This window comes from Lichenostomus cassidix, chromosome 1, assembly GCF_008360975.1.
Source record: "Lichenostomus cassidix isolate B80296 chromosome 1, HeHo_3.0, whole genome shotgun sequence".
Classification (NCBI taxonomy): Eukaryota; Metazoa; Chordata; class Aves; order Passeriformes; family Meliphagidae; genus Lichenostomus; species Lichenostomus cassidix.
The window spans coordinates 77,628,782-77,651,848 of record NC_139479.1 but is presented as its reverse complement, the minus strand read 5'-3'; the positions used below and the strand labels follow the sequence as shown (position 1 = coordinate 77,651,848).

The window sequence follows — 23,067 nt, the reverse complement described above, 5'->3', positions numbered from 1 at the left end:
GGAAAATACATGGCTGACTCTTAGGATATCCAGGATATTAAAAAACCCTCCTTAGTTTATTGTTATTTCCACTCTAGAAATCATATCTCACTAAAAAAAAAAAAAATTCCAAATATTTAGAAACATCTTGGTCTTGCTCTCCAGTTTACAACAGCAAGGACCAATACTAACTCCACAGTATAACACAAGGATAAAACCAGAGCCACACCAGCCACAGGATTAATGTCTTGGAGTGCTGTATTTTCAGCATTCTAGGACAGAAATTAGAGCTTTAAAATCTTCCAGCTCCCTTTCAGATGCCTCTTAACTGACTGCAATCTCAGACGTTGCTCAGCATTTTCCCGCCGACACTAAGCACTTTGGAAAACCTGCTGACAGAGCCCTGAGCTGGTTGTCAAAGAGCAACAATCTATGCTGAGTCTGAAACTCATCCTTTGGGGCAGCTGAAACAAGTGCTGCTGAGCCGTGGCAAGCAGACAAAACATCTGGTCCCACTTAGTGAGTTGTCACCTCTTTGTCTAAAGCACACTGCAGGAGTGGGAAGAGCTCCTTTCTGCCCATGTTACTCTGCTCATCTTTCCTGCTTATCCATCACACTCCTTCTGATCTCCAGATTGAGCTCCTTCTCTTAATTTCACCATTGTATTTTTTTTTCTATCACTATTTGCATCTACTAGTTCTGCACTGTGTTTCACTCCAGCTGAGCATGGTCCAAACACCCTCCAGGTCTTCTGTGAAATCCCTCCTCACATTCCATTGTACCAAGGCACTTCATGGCATCTCTCCATTTTCTTGCAACACACTCACTCCAGTTCTCAGATTTGATACTCTTGGCAAGGAGTAATAATTGGGGGGGAAAAAGAGGATGAAATTAAATAACAAACCCACTCCAAACCAACAAACACTGAAGAGGAGCCAGCCAGGCTACAGCAGTTAGGAAAGGAAAAGCTTTATCCATAAATGTTTCCATTTGCATCAGCAATTGCTAGTAGCTTTCTATTAAAAGGAAGAGTAAAATTAAAACTATGTTTCTGAGACAGATCACTGCTAATGGACGAAAAATACTGCCTTTGAAAATGTGCAATTTTAATAAAATCTTCATGCCCAAGGCACTCTCACTCTGCATCCAGACATGCTCTCATGCTCTGCAGGTATGGCTGAACTTAAAGGCATTGCAGCGGCCAAAGGCATATCCCAAGCTCCATCCTCCAACAGGAGTCTGACCTGGAAAGTGTGAATTTATCCAAGGGACCAATGCTGAGCACTTCTCCCTCTATCCCCTGCCTTGAGCAGTATTAACTCAGACCTTCAGCATCTTATGCTCTAAGGTGGGTCCTTGTCTTGCTCCAAGTGGTTCAGCGCTGCAAGGGCAAAGGTACACCCACTTCAGGAACAGAGCTGGGCAGAGCCAGGATGCCAGCACCCTGACCTCTGCTCACATCCAGGGCTGGGACTGGAATGATTCACATGCCTGGGCCACTCCTGTAAATTCACACAAATTAAAGCAGAGCCAAAACCTGAACCCTGCCTTCCTCCCATCTCAGAGCAGGGTTAAAATCATTGCTTCACCTCTTTGCTTCTGTACTAGTTTGAAAACAAACCAGGGGGACATCACAAGTCAGAATTATAATGCAATAGGAAGATTAAAAATAAATGCAATAACACAAGGAAAAACACTGACAGAGTCAGATACAACCTGACACCTGTTAGTCAGGGTGGTGGTAGCAGTCCAAGTGAAGCAGTTCAGTTGAAGTGGTGATGCTGGGGAACATCTGGTCTCCACCTGAAGATCCAGTGGTGGCTCTTGTCCTCTGGGAACCCACTAGGCAGGGCTGCTTGGGTAGGTCCAAGGCCGGGTTATATCCAGGTGGGATTGCTTGGCTCCTCCCTCCTGGGCGGAGCATCTAACAATAGGATGAGATAATTCCATTGGTCATGCCGTGGGTTCTTGATAGCCCATGAACAGTTATCAGGGGTGAGTCATTAGCAGGAGATACCAACCAGTGCCCCGCCTGCTTTAACAGCTTGTGGAAGTGGCTATAGAATAAACACATCTGTATTGTAACCTAGGACAGCTTCATGCCCGACTCCATAAATATAACAAGTTCTGCAACACAAGTCCATCAAGAGGAATAAAATCCAGGCCACCATCTTGGCTGCAAATAGACTCGAGTCCTGATTAAAATCCCCTGCTCCAATGCCCACATAACACCATCTTGCTTTTATTCTTTATTGGAACAAATGGTAGAGAGGGGTATTACATAAGGAAGGATTTTTATTTGTTTTTAACTTTTTTTATTATTATTACTTGGCTCTGGAATTTTCTAAAATTATTCCTTCTCTCACTTGAAAAGAGAATGCATCAAAAGAGAGAATATACATTTTTTAAAAGCTGGTGTTTGAAAAGCAAGCATAAATTAAAAGATGAGGTGGGCATAAAACAGCTAGAGATTTCAACATCTATGAATAATTTCTACAGTTCTCAGAAAACATGATTTATTGTTGTTACCATCAGCTTGTCTGTGCTCCAAATGAAATGAATTCATCCCTGGAAGTTTTGAACTGCATGGAAGTTCCAATGAAGTGTTGTCTTCTAAAATAAATCATAATGCTGCAGTACCCAAAACAAGTCTTGTGGTGAGAAATGTGATGAATCATCTATTGCTAGCAGGAGTAATTGGGGAAGTTGGTTTAACACAGTCCTTTCAGAGGCACAAGTGACAGTTCTCATCACCAGAAGAAAAACCCAACAGGACCCCAACGTCTTCCACTGTTTGATGTTGACAACCTCTGTTGCTGCCTGGTCTCACCACCAATCCCAACCACCCATGTGCCACCAACTCCAGCTGGCCAACCCCAAAAGAAAGAGACCTACCACGAGGGACCCCATTTGAAAGCAAGCAGACTAACTGGTATGTGTATCCTTCACCCTTACCCAACTCAAATTCACAGCTTGTTCTCCCAGTGCAGGAAAAATAACCCTTTGTCACTGGAGGAAGCCCAACTGCTTGAAATCCGACCCACTAGAAGCAGCCCAGAAAAAACAGAAATAGCCCAATTTCTTAGCAAGAGTATTTCTGGGACAAGAGCTGGTTGGAGAGGCAGATTTGTAAGCAAGGCAGATACTAAGGGGAGAGGAGCTCAACACTCAGCATCCAAACACAACTTCTTGTGGGACTGAACACCCTGTTTTCATTCTGCCCTTCATCCCTGACTTCTGAGCATTTAGGCTCTTCTTCTTGGTAGGGAAGATATAGCTGAACTCACAACAAAACACAAGACTGTTTCTTTGGGAAAAGCTTCCCAGAATTTTTCTCCCGAACAGGCATGACAAAATTAGACATGAAGTTTTGGTTTTGAATAACAACTAACTAAAGTTCCTTCTAGAAGCTGACAGGAGATGGAATGAGGACTTTCATGGATGGAAGCATTTCTGTGGGTATTTCCTTTCCCTCCTCCTGAGTCTGCATCGCAGAGCACTATGCTATGAGAAGGAAAAAAATCAGAGAAGCCCCTACATGTGATTCTGACTTTCCTTAAAAAAAATAAGGCTTCAGACTCCAACTCGCCCTGGCTGCAGATATGAATAAACACTTGAGTCTGAAGCACTTTCTGAGCACCAGCACATCCCTTCAAGGCTTGAATCTTAGATTTCTTTGAAGTGAAGCACTTGAAGGCAACATCCCCCCTGCATTTGATGATTTGACCTTGTGTTCAGATCTCTCCTCCAGCATGAAAGACTTTTAGGTATTTGTAGTTGTAGAGAGGAATTTCAGGTCAGTGGGAATTGATACATGCCCAGCTGAAAGGAGACACCGAGCTGTCACCACAGCAGACACCAGCTGGGCTGCCCATGCAGCACTCCAAGGGAAACAGAGCAAGTACCACATCACCCCTGCCCCAGGATTTTACTTCAAACGAAACACAAGTGAACACAGAAACTAGAACTCAGCAAAAAGGTTTGTTTGGCTGGGTTTTTTAAAAAAGAACTCTTCCCAGGCATTCATAGGATGCCTACATCGTACCTATAACAATGTGAAGTCATGAAAATTGCAGATGGTAATTTTGCTGGTTGCAATAGGAAGCCTGTAAAATTCAGCCATCTATTCGAGGCAGACAGATGCTAAACATTTTAGAACCCTCCATACACACAACACAATTATTTCCAGCTGCAGGACTATCATTAAGTTTTATTCTTCATATTATTATTCCCTTCAGAATTATAAAACACACTCCAAGAAAAATTTTGAAAGACAAGGCTTTGTAAAAAAACCTTACACATTTAACTGTTAGCCCCTATGGAAAATAGATCCTAGTTTTCAGTTGCAATGCTGCTCCAAAGGTAGCCATAAACAAGTGGCTTTGTCTATATGCATCAGTTGCAGTAAGTTCAGGTGTTGCTTACAAAAATACAGGATTAAACAATCCTGATTGATAGGAACTGCAAAATATTGCCTTCCTTGAAATGCTGATTGTTAACTTTCTACCACTTCATCTCCTGGAACAAGCTTCCTTTGCCAAGTCCACTGTCCTTGTTGAAAGCTATTTGTCATACTGAACAGGGGTTCCTGGAAACAAAACTCTGCTGAGAGCAGAGGTGTAGAATGTCAGTCTGATATTTTTTTAAGAACTCACAGTCACACTGCAATTTTACATAAACAAACGATCTGCTTATCTTTTCCTAGATGCCTGCAAGAAGCATAGTAGAAAATTAAATATCAATACAGCATCAATACTGAAAGCACTTCCCTGACAAAAAAAATCACAGAGCATTTCAGAGTTTCTAGTACTAGTAATGACAATTCAGTAATTTATGATGCAAAACCCACCAAAAGGTAAGGCTCAAGATTCCTTAATTATCATATTGTGTAGGTGTATTGCTGAGTCCTCAGATTGTGGGTCAGCTTACACTCCAGGAGGCTAAAATACAAAAGCTTCCAGGGGGGAGGTCAGAGATAGGATCTGCAAATTCTGTGGTGGAGCTGAACAATGACAACAAAAAATCTCAAATGAAGCTGCAGCCTGAAGCTATACAGTCCCTACAGCTCTTTCTTCAGAACCTGTGAGGGAGGGAGCTGCTGGGAAAAATGACCCAGCACAGCAATGCATTATGCCTAAATTTAAGGAAAAGATGTTCCTGCGGGTGTGGAGAACAGCTGCCTGCGTGCCTGTGGAAGACCTCATTCAACCCCAGCCATCTGACTTCTCTAAAGTGTTATTTTTTCCAAGAAAAGTTACGTTACTTCAGGAACACAAATGATGGTCACTATGCACTTGTGATTTCCCAATTTTCCATGAGGGCACTGAACTGGTGTTCCAACTATGTCTCCCCATCCAATAAAACTCTATGCTCACTCACTTTGGCCCAGCAATTAGGTCTTGGAGTACTGAGAGACCAATGCATTTTTTTGTTGTTGCCATGACAACTATGCTGCTAGGTCAGACCTAAAGCAGCAGCTAGCTTCTCCACTGCCAGGCCCTGACAAATACAGCCCTTTTCCTCCTGACCTTCTAAACATGTTGCCTATATAGTAAGATTTTTGAAGACTTATTTTAAGACAACTGCAAACTACACCCATTTTTCTGCTTCCGAAGAATCATCTCTATCACGAGGCAGGCAGCAGAAATAACACAAACATGTATTTCTGCAGTAGCTCACATGACCCTAAGCATGCTGGAAATCTCATTTCCAAGTAGATGTGGGTATTAGCTGCTGGCATTAGTACGCCATGCATAGCTTAGTGAAAGGCTGGTAAATACAGCTGAAGCTAAGGAAAGCTTACAGGATACCAGTCATGCCCAACAAAAATCTGAAACATTGTGCTCTACATTTACTCTCTTAAAAAGAAAATCAGGTAAGTTTTCAAATTAAGAACTTGAAAATAATACTAAGAAACAGTGTCTGTGAGAACAAACTCAACTGAGCATAACATAGGCAAGGAAAAGAGCAAGAATTTTTTACATAAATACATCTGAGTGCTGCCACTGTCTCCTCCTAGGCAGGGAGGTAACTACTCCATTTTGAAAATGTTATGTTCCTATCCAGTGCATCACTTGGCCAAGATTTCACATGCAACTGAGATGACAGGAGAGTAGAAAAAAAGAATCTCTTCACATTTTAGATTTTTTTGCAGTCACTCATATTTTATACTGTCCTAAGCGTTAACATGGACATTAGAGGAGTAAACAAAGTGTACTATGGCATCTTATTATCACTTGATAAAAACACTTGCACGTTTCTGACAATGCGATTATTACCACTGAAGAACACACACAGAGACTGAACCTTGTGGCCACTGGGTTGTGGCTGAGGAATAGAGCACTGCAGTGGTTTATTAAGGAGGAAAAAAAACCCCATGGTTCCCTGGAGCATTTCCCACTCAAGGTTCCCCCAGACATTACATCTCATTGTTCCAGGTGTGCTGAGCTGAGAGCCCAGAAAGTAGGAAAGATGCTCAGAACTTGGAGCCACCCCAAAACCATATCGTGTCTAACAGCAGAAAGAAACTAAAAATGAAGATTAACTAACTTTCTAACTAACTTTTAAGAGGAAGACCAGTTTACTACAGAAAGTATAGCTCTTTTCAGCTCACACTGCTTACCTTACTCAGCTCTTCCCCATCTTTGATAAATACTAACATTTGTCTAAGTTACAAACCACCATCACTACAGATACCTGGCATTTTGGAAAGCAATTTAGGCAATCAGCAGTATTTATTGCAAACCAGCTTCTCTCTTCTACCATTTACAAGGCGGACAGAAAAGTAAACACTCATGAAGAAAAAAAACATTCATGAGACACAAACTGGTTTAATTAAAACTGTAAAGGAAAACAAAATGCAGGAATAAAACCCCTGGATACATAGCAGTTATTTATTATGAAGCTGCTGATGATCTTGGAAAAACGTTTGGGAATCCATGACGAAACATTCAGCCTTAAATTCTGAGGGAAAGGGAGGGAACAGCCATGATCTACCAAGTCCTTCCACACTACTGCACATAAAACTGTACTACTTGATATATTTTTCCATGAACTTTTTGTGAAATTCTGAACGCAGAGTATCATTGACGAATCTTTTGTCCTTTTTTGTTTCATCTATTCCCTTGGCACAGTTCTTGAAGACAACATCATCATCCCACCTGAAAACAAAAGTTTTGGACTTCAGTAAGCTTGTATGAAAATCAGATGTAATATACAAAAGCATAAAAATGGAGTTTGACCCTTCTATTGAATGTACTAAGACAACTAGTCATTAGGATTAGATTTTAGTCTTTAAGAAAAGATGATCTATCTCCCATACACTTGTGACAAGATCTGAGGAAGGAAACAGAAACCAGCTACAGTGATTACATTTTCTGACTCGAGGAGGGAGAGGCAGCAATGGGATGGGTGTCACTGAACAGACTGCACAATACCTCCTTTTCACTTTGAAGTTTGCCTGAGGCTGTGCTGGCCCGGTAAGGTTCAGCAGTGGGTTACCACTCAGGATGTTCTCCATCCGAATTCTTTCTTCTTCAGCCTTCTGCTCTTGTTCCTGAGAACCAGAAATTGGTGTATTATTTTTCTAGGCCACTTTTCTCCTCTAGTTGGTAGAGATACATGTTATTTAGCTTTGAACACTCACACATATGGAGCTTTAATTCCTAGCTCAGATTTTTTCAGTGTTTGGCACTTGCATTTGAGAAGAATAAGGATAGAAGCAGAGATACTCTACAAAGCATAACTGTGCTAATAAACTGTCAAGCTGACAACACTCATATCTGCTCTACTTAGCTCTGATGCACCATCAAATATTCAGTTACATTCTAGCTTTACCATATACATATTTATTATATTAAAAATCTGTATACAGATTAAAATATTTTCTTTATCCTCATGAGAAAACAGAGTACATCATACAATATTCACTAGGAAGAAGAAATCATACAGCATGTTGAAAGTTCTCTATTTTCAGCAGCTGTTTGGATTTTACAACTACAACTTCCCTAGGGACCAATTAAAAAGAATATGGAGAACCTCACAGTGAAATGAATAGAGAATGTCATAAGACTATTTAGGAGTTTCAATATTAAGAAGCAGACAAATTTTCTTGTCCTTGTACTGTCAAATGCATACAACTCAAGACTAAGTGAAGCAATACACTACAAGCAACACAAAGTAATTTCACTGCCCACACTTCCAAGCTCTATTAACACATGTAGTGACTTTAATATTCACAGACTTCAAAATTAATGTTTAATATTCATTCCATGTTTTTCCACAAGCTTTCACAAATACTGCAAGGAGTGTTCTTTGATGAAAGAACCAGAAGGAAAAGAAAAAGTAATTCTTTATATGTAGATGACTAAGTAGGTTTCCTACTCTGAAGTATGGTCTAAAGACACTCTGTTTAAGAAATGAACTGAAGTCTCATAAGCACTGCAGAAGAATCAAATAATGGCTTTTAAAAATTATATAACCTAAAGGCAAGGATATCATAAGGCTGGGGTTTTTTCTCAAACTGGGAAAACAAAACCTGCAGAAAATACATTGCTGAGGACTTCTACAGGATCCCAAAAGAGGAAGTGGTTTCTTTGCTGCTGGAGTTTACAAGGTTTAAATGCTAAACTTGATCCTGATGCTAGCTACAGTTCTCTAGTTTTAAACATTTAATCAATACTAAGCTATTTATTATCTACAATTTACAATGCTTTTCCATTAATTTGATCAGGCATGTGAAATTTTGGATGGGTGCCCCGCCCCTGGAAGTGTTCAGGGCCAGGCTGGATGGAGCTCTGAGCAAACTTGTCTAGTGGAAGGTGTCTCTGCCCACAGCAGAACTGGAGCTAGATGATCATTAAGGTCTCTTCCAACCCAAACCATTCTTTGATTCTATGAAATTTTCATTTATAATATCCCAGCTTTCTTAAGAACATTGATTTATCATTCATACAAATACCAGATGCTGCAGGGTCACTGGTAAAGATTTTACCTTTCAAAATCTACTCAAGTTTCAGTTATGAAAAAACACCTACCATTACACTGCTTCTCACAAATAAAATATAGAACCAGCTGCAATTAATTGCCAGTGGGATGGGAAAAGCTCCCCAAAAGGGCATATTGCTCAAAAACAAAGCATAACTTCAGGACAAGCCCTGCAATGCCCTCATTAAAACATATGCATTGACAAAACTTGCTCTTACTACTGTATCTGTGGAGCTTTAACACAAAGTGCAGCAGTCAGAAGTTATTAACAGAAATCAATTAAGGTTGTCAATTTTCAAAAATAGCTCTAAATCCAACATTTGCACTCCAACATCAGTTATTATCACCCCAGTAAGTATGGAAACATGAAGATAAAAAATATTTGATACGGAACAGCAATTTCCTCCTGTATTAGAAATATAAACTCAATTTCTCTGTGGATTAGAGACAAGAAGTGTACGCAGTTTCTTCTCCACAGAGTGCCAACCTTTGATTTACCATCTTCCTTCCCCAAAACATGGTGTAGCCAAGAGCCATGAAATCCAATTTACTGCATGTTCAATCCAATGATGCCATGTGTTCCCACCAGAAGTCCAGCAGCTCTCAGATTACCATACAGCACATGAATGCTAAGCACTGCCTTGAAACCATGCAAAATCTTGGATACTGGAACAAGCAAAAAACCCAATACTGATTTTCAGCTACTTCCCAGGAAGTGATCAGATACTGTTTATGACCACTAGCAAATTTACAGCTACATGCAAGCATGTAAAGTGTCCTCTGTGCTGTCCAAAATGAGGCTGGGCTCTGCACCATTAACTTTAATCTCCAGTGCTCCATTAAAAGTGAGGATTTGAAAACACAACAGGTCTAGGAAAAACATTGAGAGCAAATGAGGCAGCTACAAACCAAAAATTCCTAATCAAGGGAAGGCAGAACTACTAAGACCATCGTAAGAAATTAACAGTCCTCTGCTGAAAAATGGTTCTGTGGAGAGAATTTCTGCTAAATCTATATAAGAAAACAGATGCAGCAGTTTCTCATTCTAGAGGTGAACTCCGGGGGAACTCTTCTGAAGGTGGCAGGTAGAGCATGGCCCAGTCTCACCCTCAAACTTCTAAGACATTAACCTCAGCCATGACCCAAAGTCACTGAACCTGTGCATGATGCATTACGTTGTCTGGAGCAGGCATTACTATTTTATAGTTTGGGGTTTTGTGATGCATGAAATGCATCCACACACCACTGACATCCTCAGAACTACAATGCACTCCACATACAGTGTTTTTTTACTGGTCAAAAATTGACTTGAGTCAGCCAGCACTTTTTGAGGGGCAATTGCAGCTCCCCTTCCCTCCCTTTCCCCATTTCAGATTTAATTTCAACAGTTCCCACAAAGCTGATGATTCCAGCTCTCTCCATCATGCATGAAGAGAAGTGAAAAGCAGTCAGTCATTTGAATGGTAAATATTCAGAATCACTAGAGAAAGATAAAGCCAATATTAAGAATCATAAAAAGTATGTTTACAGTACTCCAGTGTACTTCCTACACACAGATACACATTCAAATTTTCTATACTAAGATTTTAAAAAGGCATGTTACACATCATCCTAACTTTTATATGCTTTGACATAACCCATGCAATATCCTTCAGCCTCAATTGGCCTGACACAGTTCAATTTCTGACAACACAGAAAAGCATTAAGTAATAAAATGTGGGGATAGAAAAAAATTAAAGCTGAACACTTTTAAGAAGTGTTACGCTACAAGCACTAGCGTAAGACTGAAAAAAGGATTTAGCTCTGGGTTAAGACACCTGCAACAAGACATGGGCCTGTAGGCACCTGAGCTCACATCTTGGCAGGGACCAGAGGATACAACAGGGAGCCAAGACAGCTCTTCTGCTCACACTAAATTATCACACAGGAGACCACCCACACTTCAGGCACTACTGACTGCATCTCCACTGCACCACCATGCAGGCTGGGATATACAACTTGCACATTGGCCCCAACAACTTGGCATTTCAGGCTCAACATTCAACCTGTAAAATTCTTTCTATAGCTGATTACTGCTAGCACAAAAAAATTGTGTTGATTTAAGTCAACTACAATTGCAGAGGACTGGAGGGTGGCAACAATTACACAATAAAAGAAATGGTAGAGACAATCTTGGGAATTTCTTTCCTTGGCATATTTGTTTCTGACTGCAAAGGAAAGAAAAACATTGGTCATTTTTAGCTTAGTTCCTACCCTTAGCACAGAGCAAGATTACTTTTACAGAAAGTGCTGAAATTCCCCGAAATTACTGCATTGTATTGAAGCCAGTTAACATACTCAGTTTTTATAGATGTTAAGCAGCTGAAAGAAGAACCTAAAATACCCACATTTCATTGAAGGCCAAAAAAAAGTAAAAAAAACAATTTTAGAAATCACATAACCTGATTTAAATGTTTATTTTTTGAATAACAAACTATGATAGCACCCTGACTTTATCAGCAGGGAACAAAATTCAGTAGTGCACATACGCACCGCAGTTATTTGATCCTGTGACAGTTACTATCTCTGTGCAATAAAGAGATTCAAATAATTGACTGAAACTTCAGAAATGAAGAGCACCAAGAAATCACAAGGGCAGTGTCCACATGCAGCTTTGTTGCCATTTTGTCCACAAGGAAAGGGATGTTATCATTAGTTCCTGGAAAGGGTTAAGTGTTGCTGGTATGTCTAAAACACTGAAAGAAGAAACACACTTTGCCATCTGCTTTTGCCTCTTAACTGACATTCTTTCTAATCACTTAATCATTTGACGTTCTGGTTTTAGTCAGACCCTTAGGATTTCAGTGAAAATGTTAATATCTATCAAGACTCGTTTTCTGATGTTTTTATTTGACAGCCAGTGACATGGCTAAAACAGGGAGCAGAGCTAAGATTTACTCTGACCACTGGTAAAGTAATACATTCAGTTATAGAGAAACACTTGGTGAAATAAAACCGTTAAGAAAACAAATCAAAAACTTTGTCGTGTAGAGCACCACAAGATTTATTACTATCTACTATTTACTAAAGATACCATTTCTAAAGAGATACTATTTACTAAAGATACCAGTTTCAAAGAGAGCCTACTTGCCACCAACCAGTGAAAGGATGAACAGTGTCAGTCTAGATTCTGGGTGTGCAATAGTGGGCACTATTGCAAATACATGATTGTATTCAGTATGCACATAGCATTGGACATTACAAACCTTGCTGCTGGGATAAGGAGAACATCCATGCAGGTAACACATAATACCCGTTAGGAGACAGCAAAATAAAACAAGTGCTGTCCCAAACACTACATGGCTTTTAGCACCCTCTAGTGACAGAATTTCACAGAGATGATAACGTTCCTACTTTCCACAAAGGGTAAAAGAAGCAGGCATTTGGTTGTCTGAGCTTCTATTTATTTAATAACTAACTGTTACTTTCCTAATGCGAGTTTTCTGCACTGAAATGTGACAAATTATGCTGTTTAATCTAGATGCATAATTTCAACTATCAAGCAAAGTAAAAAAATCCACACAGATGTAAGCTTTCATTTTAAGCACCATGCAAGGAGAGCTGAGGTTAAAATCTTTCCTACACAAGGCTACGCTTAATTTGTAGTTTAGTACATTTCACATAGGAACACATGGTCGAATTGTTGCCAGTTTGTTTAAGAAATTTTCACCATGTTGTTACTGCAAAAGACAATTTCATTGCTGTGTGATGTGCCTCAAATGCCTAGACAAAGAGAGAAGAGATGCTTTCAGACATACTTTAATATAGAAGATCTCTCACAGGCCAGATGGGGAATCAAGCAGCAACAGTCTTCTATAGCACAATTTCTGCAGTGAAGCAGCATGGCACAGGTTTTAGCCCTCCATACTATTTAAGTGCAAAACTGCAGAGCTCACTGGTTTTACAGGCCTTGTTGTTTCTGAAGGTAAATTTTTCTATTGTTAGGCAAAAACAGGTTCGCAACTACAATGTTGCCAATGGCAGTTAAAACATTATCCTCTCCTAGCTGTTGCTGGTGTCTGCTGGAAGCTCTGCCCTGTTCCCCACCAGCTATGCGTTCATGAAAAACATTAATCTATGAACATGTACGTTAAGCTACAGGAAAGCTACAGTAGTTCAGAGGCACTAAAACATTGTCAGAGCAGCCTTTGATTAGCCTCCTCATCAGCATCTAATGTGTTTATTTAGCATGTTCTAAAAAACAGCTCAGATTAGCCTATGCAAAGGTGACAGGCAGCTTGGTTTTCTGACATTTTTTGTTTGTTTGTTTGCTTTGGGGTTTTTGTTTTGTTTTACACCAATGGAGAAACTACTTATAAAAACATACAAAACTACTCCATGTGAAGGAAGCAATGTTATACAAAAGCACAAAAATTACTTAAACCCTACTCAGAAAAAAGAAAACACCTAGTAAAAGCAGATGAGGGAATGCTGCACATATCCACTACTGCTGTTGCACCACTAGAAGAGAGCATTTCAGCAGTGCAGACGAAATACCAGGACTCTAAACTCTGCTGCAATACAGTGTTAGAGCCAGTACACAACACAATCCTAAAACCTGGTAAGTTTGATAACAGACTACTCCCAGAAGCAGTCCCTAGAAGTCCAATCAATAGTTAGGGGATTTTGCTAATGCACTCCATCCCAACAATCTCTCTCACACCAAGGAGGTAATAGCACCAACAGCACAGGAAAATCACATGAAAATCAATCTGGTCTTATAGTTCAAACTGGTGCTCCTTGCCAAGGCAACACAGCATCAATGCTGTGAAAGGACAGCTAATGTATAAAACCTGCATAAGAAGCAGCATCAAAAAGCACACATCTTTATCTCATAAATAATATTTCTTGTTTCATAAAAGCTAGTTAACAAAAATTAAATTACAGTGGATTGCATGCAGCTCATTAATGTCACTGTATACTTTGGTATGATAGTTGAGTTCAGAGGACTTGCACATGAAAAGCAAGATTATCTTGACTCACTGCCCCTACAAAGTGTAGGGAAAGTGAATAGAATGTTCCAGTGAGTAAAACATTCAGTACACCTACTAAAGAAAAAAATTCTTAGAAATTATTAGATAAAAGAACAAATCCATCATACCTGAGGTTTGAACAGCGCTTAGTTTACCAGTTCTCACTTGTCTTAAGTACTTAAGGCACACCAGTTTTAATAGACACCAGTGCACAAAAACCAGGTGCTCTTTAATGTGTGAGATTTTACCTTTCGAGCCTGTTCTTCAGCTCGTTCTTTCTTGATTTTTTCCAGTTCAGCCAGGAGAGCTGCAGTGTCATCATCATCACTGTCTTCCAAGTCCTCATCTTCATCATCTTCCTAATAGTAACAAATGGAAGGCAAGAATCAGCTTGTTCATTTAATTTAATAAAAGCAACTCTGGGCTGCCCAGCTAAGGCTACAGTTTGCTGCTGGCTGGTTTCTGAACTACTTGGGTAGCAGCAAATGCAATACAAAAGGGGTTTTTGCTCTTTTATAGTAAAGTCAAATATATTTTCACTTTTGGGATGACTGCAATTAAAATGCTATCTAACTGACAGACTCTAGAGAATGGCCATCCCCAGTCACTCTCTAGTTACTGTGGTAAAAGTCATTATAACAGTGTGCCTGATTACCCTGTCCAATACTGCTGGGAGCAAATACCACAGGATTAAAAACCCCTGAGCTTATTGTCAAGCCTTTGACCTAACTCCTAGATGTCAGCGTAAGTAGAGGAGTCAAGGGCAAGCATTTGTTGCTCATGCATACAGTCATTTGCAGGTATCCCAACAGTTCTACCTTTGGGGAATTCTAACTAACCCAGTGGTTGATTCTCCATACTGTAAGTGGTATTTTCAGTTCCCTCGATTTTGTGTGCTTTCTAAGAATACCATTACACCATGGACCAAAATCCTCTGAACCACTCTGGGCTTTCACCACAGCACAGAAGCTGTAAAAGGAAAATCCATGGGAACATGTCTGAAATCTTTAGGTGACCTAAAAGTACATATTCCATTAACAGCAAATCCTTAAGGCAGGGCAATGAAAGGAAAGAAGACAGAAAACAAGATACCTACATCAGTAAGAGGATCATCTGCATCAAGATTTGCTGCAGGAATCTGGTCTAGCCGAGGCTTCTTAGACACTGAAGATGATGTTGTATGTTCTATGTTGTAAGAGTTAAAAGAAAAAGGACTAAGCTACTTCATTTAACAGCATCTAATGTCAGAAAGCAAAAATCTTCACCCTTTATCTTGCATTCAAGCAAGAGAAACAAGCTTATGCTTACTTTTCCCTCACTTCTCAATTTTAATGCCCATGTTAATTTTTCCCCTTATGTAGCAACAAGAGCAGCAATAACATCCCAAACTTAAAATTTGGCCTCCAGAAGTTTTTTGAAGTAATTATTTCAAGCAGAAAGAATAGAAGAAAAAGTAGCTTTGGATAAATATTCTTATTATATATATCCAACTGGAGGGTTCCCATTTAGGACAATCCCAAAGCTGTTGGCTAGTTTGGTCCAAACCACATCTACTTTCTTCTGTGAATTTGAAAGCCATGCAATGCCTTCCCACCTAATCCTAAAGTACTTAACTTTTGCTGAGCTTAACACAAAAAGGAGTATTTCTCCAAGTGCTCTTTGATTTTGTTATTACTTCACCATATCTGAACAAAATAACATGCTTTCAAACAGATTTATTGTTATACTGGTGCTGTAACAGTAGAGGATGAGTCATTACCACTTCTTCCTCTCTTGCTGGTCCAAGTACAAAAAAAAGCCCTGTATTAGCTGTAAACACTTGTTGCCAATTCATTACAATTATACTGTATCAGCTGGGCACACTTTTCTACTGGCTGGCCTAGATTTCTGCTAGCATGAAGCCAGCATGAAAGCCAGTGGACATTCCCTTGCAGGTCAACAGCTCTGAACTATCAGACCGATACCCTAAATTCTACTCTCATGACATGCCGTCTGCAACTGCAAACTTCTTACAACATCAAATTTCATGCAAGAGCAATGCTTCACAAAGGCTGTTAAGATTTTTGTTTCTTGGTTTTTACCTCTGGTTGGTCTGTCTCTATTCTTTTCCCTTGCAGCAACCCGTTCTCTCTCCTCCAGCTCCCTTCTGAAATCACGGTTACGCACCTCTTCAGGAGCATCCTGAGTGGTCTGTCTAAAAAAAATATCAAGGGGGAAAAGCTTCAAGTTTGACAGTCTGCAGCTGGGAGCAATTTTCTCACAGAGGCCAGTAAATCCTTGGATGAACAGGTAAGGACAGAGAACAAGAACTGGGTTCCATGTAAATGTATATTTATTCTCTCTTCAGCAGAGCCCTCCTGTGTACATACGCATTGCACACACAGAGCTGCCATGCCATATGCTTGTGCTCCTACCAGTGGATCTTGAATGAATGAAAAGACCCTACTTAAATTCCTACAAAACTGGATGACTACATCTGTCTGTAGTCAGTATGTTGAAATGTTCTTTCTCCAGCAGTCCAATCCCAGTGTCCTAGAAGACATCCACAAGCATTAGTCACCTCTCTTCATCGTTTTAGCATCCAAAGTTGCTGCCACAAAGCCAGTCCCTAAGGCTTACAGATAAGACCAAGACTAGAACATTATTTTCATAAACTTTTTCTTCTCCCTGAGACCAGAGCGTGACCAATAAATAAAAGCTGAGAGAACAGGCAAAACACTAGCTTTAGTGAAATACCTTGTAAATACACGGTCACCCCTCTTCTACATAAAAACACACCAGGAAAAAACAATGAACTACATATATCTGAGTCATTAAGTTCCACCTAGAGACTGATGAAATTTTTGTGGATATCTTGAGAAGAACTAGTGAACAAAAACGAGCAGCAATTGCTTTCACCTCTCTGTGAACCCAGTGCTGGAAATAAGAGTGTGTGGAAGAAACCCAGACTAGAGCTATTACAAACACATTGTGTGCACAGCCTGTCTTTATGATGAAGTATTTAATTTGCTTTTGTAATTAAAACCCTGAATTTGGAATCCCTGTTAGAGCTGCAAAATCTCCCCAAACCCTGTGCCAGGCAAGTAAACATAAGTGGGACTGAAACACTGGGCTTTTCCTGCAGTAATGCAGTCCTGGCTATTTAACAAAGACAACTTTGTATTAGGTATTTGGGAGAAAGAACAGAAGACACTCGATGCTCCCTCCATCTGTCCCTCTCACACAAATGGAGGGATTTGTTAAAACATACATTGTATATTCCCATACATACCTGCTCCCACAGACTCTTTCCAAAGCAACAGAGAGGTGTTCCAAACCCCACTTTTGTTTAGAAAACAAACCACCAGCAATTTTCTCCATAACAGCAAAACGCATTTGACAGCACTTTTTATGCTGTTTATTTTGGTATTCTCCAAAACACTCCAACTCCCTTATGAATACATATTATTAAAAACCAAAGGGGTAGGAGGGAAGAGGTGACAGGGTAAACATCTACACAAAGAAGTGCAAAAGTAAAACTTTAACACTGATTTCGCTGACAATTGTAACATTAGTTAGATAAAATGAGCACTTTTAGGTCAAAACATTTAATTTAAATTCTATCACATTGACTCCAGATTTTATTAAATCTTTCAAAAATATAAAGATTTATTATGCACTTCAAACATAGGAAAGTATTCCTAAGATTGTACTATCATTCTCACTGGTTAAAGAAACTTCTTCTCCCAGGACCTGCATGAGTCACCTGGAGCTTAACATCAGCTTCAGTTTAACATCAGCTCTTCCAACACATACCACTACCTAAGTGCTATTCCATGGTTTCTCTGCCTCCTCTTAATGCCCTTTGCCAAATACATGATGTGGTTTTCCTGCTTTTAAGATGTGCTTAACTTCACTTTTCTCATCCCACCTTGCTCTGCAAGTGACAGTACTCCCTGTGGCTCACTCCCAATGACAACTTACTTCCCACTTCGCTGCTGGAAATGTTCAGTCTCCAATGCTCATCTTCTGATGATTCGTGTCCATGAGCAGCAACAAATTATCACTAAAATTAAACTCCCCAAAAGTCACCTACAATGCATTTGAGCTCCTAGCTCTGCTTTTGAGACTTTCAGCCCAATGTGCAGCACTGCTGCACAATCTCTGGACCTTGCTCAGTGTCAAGCACATCAACGTCTATTGTGAAAATTTTAGAGTACCACTCATAACAAAAAAATCATTCCCAGCCTGCTCTTCCCTGAGGCCCAAAAACCCAATACTAACCTGTATTTGATTTTAGTATGAGAAGGAAGATCTCTGCTGGAATACTGTTTGGATAGCTGGCTTAAGTCTCCTTCACCTTTTCCTCTTCCTCCTCTTGCAGGTTCAAACGTTGGCCTTGCTGCTGTCGTCATCTTCACTCCTACAGAACCAAGGGACAGAACAAGTTGTTACTACAACTTACAGTGAAAGACACTCAATAGAAGCTACTTTGCTCCTGGAACTGTAGAAGCAGTGACAAGTCCCACTACAGCACACCAGCTGTCACTCAGCTCATGATCCTCAAAATTTAAGCAGCTTTTTATTGACAGAATCTATCCAGGTTTCAAAATAAAAGTATTTTCCAATATTCTTGAAAGATGATACATGGACTCTAACCTAAATATGAAGCTACATTTGTAAAGTAAATAGAATGAGCCAGGAGCTAATCTCCCATCCTTAAAGCAAGCAGTACAGTCTTGTAACTAAACTCCTTCCCCTCCTAAAAAATTGCAGTCAAAAATGACTGCCTACTGGGATGACCCCTTCATTATTGCCCAGACCACAGCTAGGTACCACCACTAGCAATGCTGGCTGACACAGACCACAGTGTGCCTAGGATGGTGCTGATCATTACCCACTGATGAAGATCAGGCAACCTGAGCACTGCAGCCCTCACCATGACCCTGTTCTGCTCTCCAGTACCCTAACATCAATGCTGAGGCACAGTCCTTTGGGACCCAGCTGTGCAGGGCTCCAGCTCACCAGCAGAATCCTCTGAAGGGCTAGAACCAATGTTTCCCTGGTGGCACAAGGCCAACAGTTCTACCCCTACATAAACAAAGTGCAAGTAAAAAAGCTTGGATAAATGGGGAAGTTGTCACCAGCTCTCCCCTAGAAACTGCAGGAACTCAACATCTCCAAAGAACCAAAGCAGCAGATGTCCAAATTTCTACTACCAACTCTTCTGTGCAAAGAGTGAAACAGGCTCCAACCAGCCTCAGCCACACAGGCACCCTGTGAGCACACACTGTGCTCAGCACTGCCTGATAGGATCTGGAGACCCTGCAAGCCCAAACCACTGTGCCAGCCAAGAGTTTGAGATGGTTAATCAGTGCCAGAAAACACTGTGTGATCAATCATCAGGGCATGAGGGAACAGCATGAAGCTGTGTCAGGGGAGGTTTAGGTTGGATATCAGGAAAAGGTTCTTTCCCCAGAGGGTGGCTGGGCACTAGAACACGCTCCCCAGGGCGGTGGTCACAGCACCAGCCTGACAGAGCTCAGCAAGTGTTTGGACAATGCTCTCAGGTGCATGGTGTGACTCTTGGGGTGTCCTGCGGAGGGTCAGGAGCCAGACTTTGATGATCTTTGTGTGTCCGTTCCAGCTCAGCATATTCTCTAATTCTAGAATCTTAAATCTGCTATCTGAAATGATTCTCATTGCTGCTTCACCGAGACACACATACCCATTAGTGACAGCCTAAAGACATTTAGGACAGGAGAGAGAGACCTGCAGAGACACATATAGGTATCAGCCCTAGCAACCAGAAGGCTGAATGTTGAAGGGTGACAAGAGTACCTATTTAAAATATTAAAAGGCAAAATAAAAAAAAACCAAACCATTACATCATTTCATACGCTTTTGTGGACCACAAAGAAAAGTTATTTATGCTCTGCCTATTTTGTTATTTTGTCACTTTTAATGAGAGCACAAAATACCTGACTTCAGTGTCAAAATTACAATACAATGTGTGGCTCAAAGTAACACCTCATTATGCAGAAAACAGTTACTGCCACGGAACTAGTGTTCAGAAAACAATATTAACACAGGGGAACACCTTTAAAATTAAGTGGGACTGTAATTAGCCTTGGCTCGTTAATCAAGGACGGCTGACACTTTTAAGTGATGCTGTACAAGTCAGCTGAAGCTCAACAAGACATTTTAGCTCTCTTTTGGCACAGACTCTGCCAGACTCATGATCCAAGAAAGTCACTTGCTCCCATAACTTCTCTGTGCTAATTATATATAATGGGGGGGATCAGTGAAACCAGGTGAAGAACGAGATCTGGTGTAGCTGCAGTAGTTTCAGGAAGCATTAACACACTGTCTGGAAAGCATCCCTCCTTCTCTTAAGTTACAGAATTCATCAGGCTGGAAAAGACCTCTGAGATTGTGGAGTCCAAACTACGACCAAGTATCACCTTGTCAACTAGACCAGAGCACTAAATGGCAACATCCAGTCCTTCCTTAAACATCTCCAGGAACAGTGACTCCACCGTCTCCTTGGGCAGCTCATTCCAATGTCTAATCACCCCTTCTGTGAAGAAATTCTTCCTGCTGTCCAACCTAAATCCCCACTGGCACAACCTGAGACCACTTCGTCTTGTCCTGGGACAAGAGGCCAATCCCCACGTGGCTCCAACCTCCTTTCAGGCAGCTGGGGAGAGAGATAAGGTGCTCCTGATCCTCCTCTTCTCCCGACTAAACAACTCCAGCTGCCTCAGCCGCTCCTCAGGGCTCTGTGTCAGTCCGCACTCAACTTGGCCTTAAAGGACCCAGACTCAACCTGAAACCCCTCACGCTTCAGAAATACCTGAAAAAGCCTCTTTAGCGCTACTCTTGTTATCGACCAAGAGGGAGAGACAGAGCTCGGCCTGCAGGGGAATCGCCTCGGCCTTGCCTCCCGGCGGGGCCCGAATCCGGGGGGCCCGAGTGGCAGCGCCGGCCCGCCCGCAGCCCGTCCCCTCGCCGGGCCCGCCTCCCCCGACACCCCCTGTCCCAGGGCCGCCCGTCCCCGTTCAGGGCCCTCCCGCGGCCTCCCCGCCGATCTCCCGGGCACTCACAGCGCGGCCTCCTCCAGCTAGCGCGGCCGGCCCTACACCGCCACCATCGTTCCGCCACGCGCCCACAATGCACCGCGGCGGGCCATAGACACGGCGCCGCTGACCATAGAGAAGGCCCGCCGTGCCGTGCCGTGGCGGGGCGGCAGTGCGCGCTGGGCGGCGGTGCCTCGGTAGCCATGGCGGCTCGGCCGCGGGCTCCGGGCAGGGACGGATGGGCTAGCGAGGGACGGCTGGGAGCCCGTGCGGATTGTAGGGGAGGATAGGAAAAATGGCAGGCGGAGGAAAAGGGAGTACCTTAGGCGTTCTCTTTACTCGGGGCTGTGTGTAAACAGCATCAGCCTAAGTCTGACTGTAAGGCAGCGAGTCGTGTCAGTGACCCTGCTCCCCTTGCAAAGAGCTCCTCTGCGTGCTGTAGGTGTTTGTGCAATCGGTTCAGATTGGAGATAAGGAGGACGTTTTTTACTGTGAGGCTGGTGAGGCACTGGCACAGGTTGTACGGAGAAGGGGTTGGGTTAGGGTTAGGGGTTAGGGTTAGGATTAGAGGTTAGGGGTTAGGGTTAAGGTTGGGTTAGGGTTAGGGTTAGGGTTAAGGTTGGGTTAGGATTAGAGGTTAGGGTTATGGTTAAGGGTTAGGGTTAGGGGTTAGGGCTGGGTTAGGGTTAGGGTCCTGGAAGGGACCAAGGCCTGGCTGGATGGGGCTTTGAGCACCTTGATCTAGTGGAAGGCTTTCCTGCTCATGACAGAGGGGCTTGAACGAGGTTATTTTTAAGGTCCCTTCCAACCCAAACTGTTCTGTGATTCTATAATCATTGCTGTCTATGTAAAGAAGCGAAGGTACAAATGAGCATCACTAAGGAATTAAATTCCCTATGTTAAAATGGAGTTCCTTCCTTGTGTTTATTGTTCCTTTTAGATGTACTTTATTATCAAACTTCTGCGAATCCACCCGAAGGCATGTGAAGTAAATGGCTCTCTGATGTATCTACAAATGAACACGGAAACATTTTCCTGAGTGCTCGGCAGCCAACATGCAATTTAAAAGAGAGCCCACAAGAGGTCCCACAGATATTGCTATCCAGGGAGCTACGGCAACAATGGAAATTGCACCCTTTGCGTCAACAAGCCATCAGAGAAAGCACTTGGAAGAAGTGGCCCTTTAGTACAGAAACAAACCAATTATTTTGAGCAACTTAGGCTTCACTCTGAAGCTGGGTAAATAGTGACAGTAATTACTGTGTCATGTCCTAAGAGCTACACCTGACAGTAACCAAATATCCACCACTGCATTTTCTGCAAGCCTGTATTGGCGCCCTGTGAAATGGGTTTATGATTTCTTCCACTACAGGCAGTTTAAACTCAAGATCAAACCTTGCAGAGAAGTCTGGCTTCAGGAATTTGGTATTGCTGGGCTACAGATCACAGCAGCCTGAACTGAGTGCATCATTCTGTGATGGGGGGTGTTATTCCTAGTTAATAAATCTGTGGACTTTAAATCAAGAGGCACTGACTGTTGTGCTAGTTTGACTGTTGTGGTGCAGCAGAAAGTCATGTTTTGCTCACTTACATGTCCTGAAGGCAGTGCCTACTGTTCAGTTGTAATATCCATCTGGCAGAGGATATCATGTCTTGATTAAAGACCTCAAGAACCAAAGGGACCTCTCCTGCTCTTGGGTTAGAGGAAAAGGCAAGCATTCCATTATGTGTTAAAAACCAGTGCAGTCCCAGCTCTGAGCGGACTGGAGTATTCTTCAAACAGTAAAGGAATGGCTTTGTGGCTTTGGCCAAAATTGTTCTCCAGGGAGCTTCCCTTCTCCCAGCTTGTGTATATCAATGTGAAGATGTGTTTTATGGTCAAGGGATTGCTTTCCTTAGAAGACTTGAACGCTAAAGAAGGATGTTGGTGAAATGGAGGTGCCTGAGTCCAGACTCCTAAAAATATCTATTCAATCTTGTTGCAGAGGCACCTAACCTTCACAGGTCCACAACTTTTGAGTTTAAAGATCTC

At 41.7% G+C, this 23,067-nt stretch overlaps 1 protein-coding gene across 2 annotated transcripts; it reads right to left on the bottom strand.

Annotated features, from left to right (window-relative positions):
* Window positions 1-6,790: 6,790 nt before the first annotated feature.
* CWC15 (CWC15 spliceosome associated protein) lies at window positions 6,791-21,194 on the bottom strand. Of its 2 annotated transcripts, none has more exons than XM_085064793.1 (7): window positions 21,063-21,194; window positions 18,241-18,379; window positions 16,059-16,171; window positions 15,074-15,162; window positions 14,226-14,336; window positions 7,417-7,535; window positions 6,791-7,140 (listed from the first exon to the last, which is right to left on the bottom strand). In XM_085064793.1, the coding sequence occupies exons 2-7, from the start codon at window positions 18,369-18,371 to the stop codon at window positions 7,011-7,013; spliced, it is 693 nt and encodes a 230-aa protein (XP_084920919.1). In that variant the 5' UTR covers window positions 18,372-18,379; window positions 21,063-21,194; the 3' UTR covers window positions 6,791-7,010. The 2 variants fall into 2 exon arrangements, with proteins under 2 accessions (XP_084920919.1, XP_084920929.1); XM_085064803.1 differs by lacking the exon at window positions 21,063-21,194 and adding an exon at window positions 20,813-20,943.
* Between the last annotated feature and the right edge of the window lie 1,873 nt (window positions 21,195-23,067).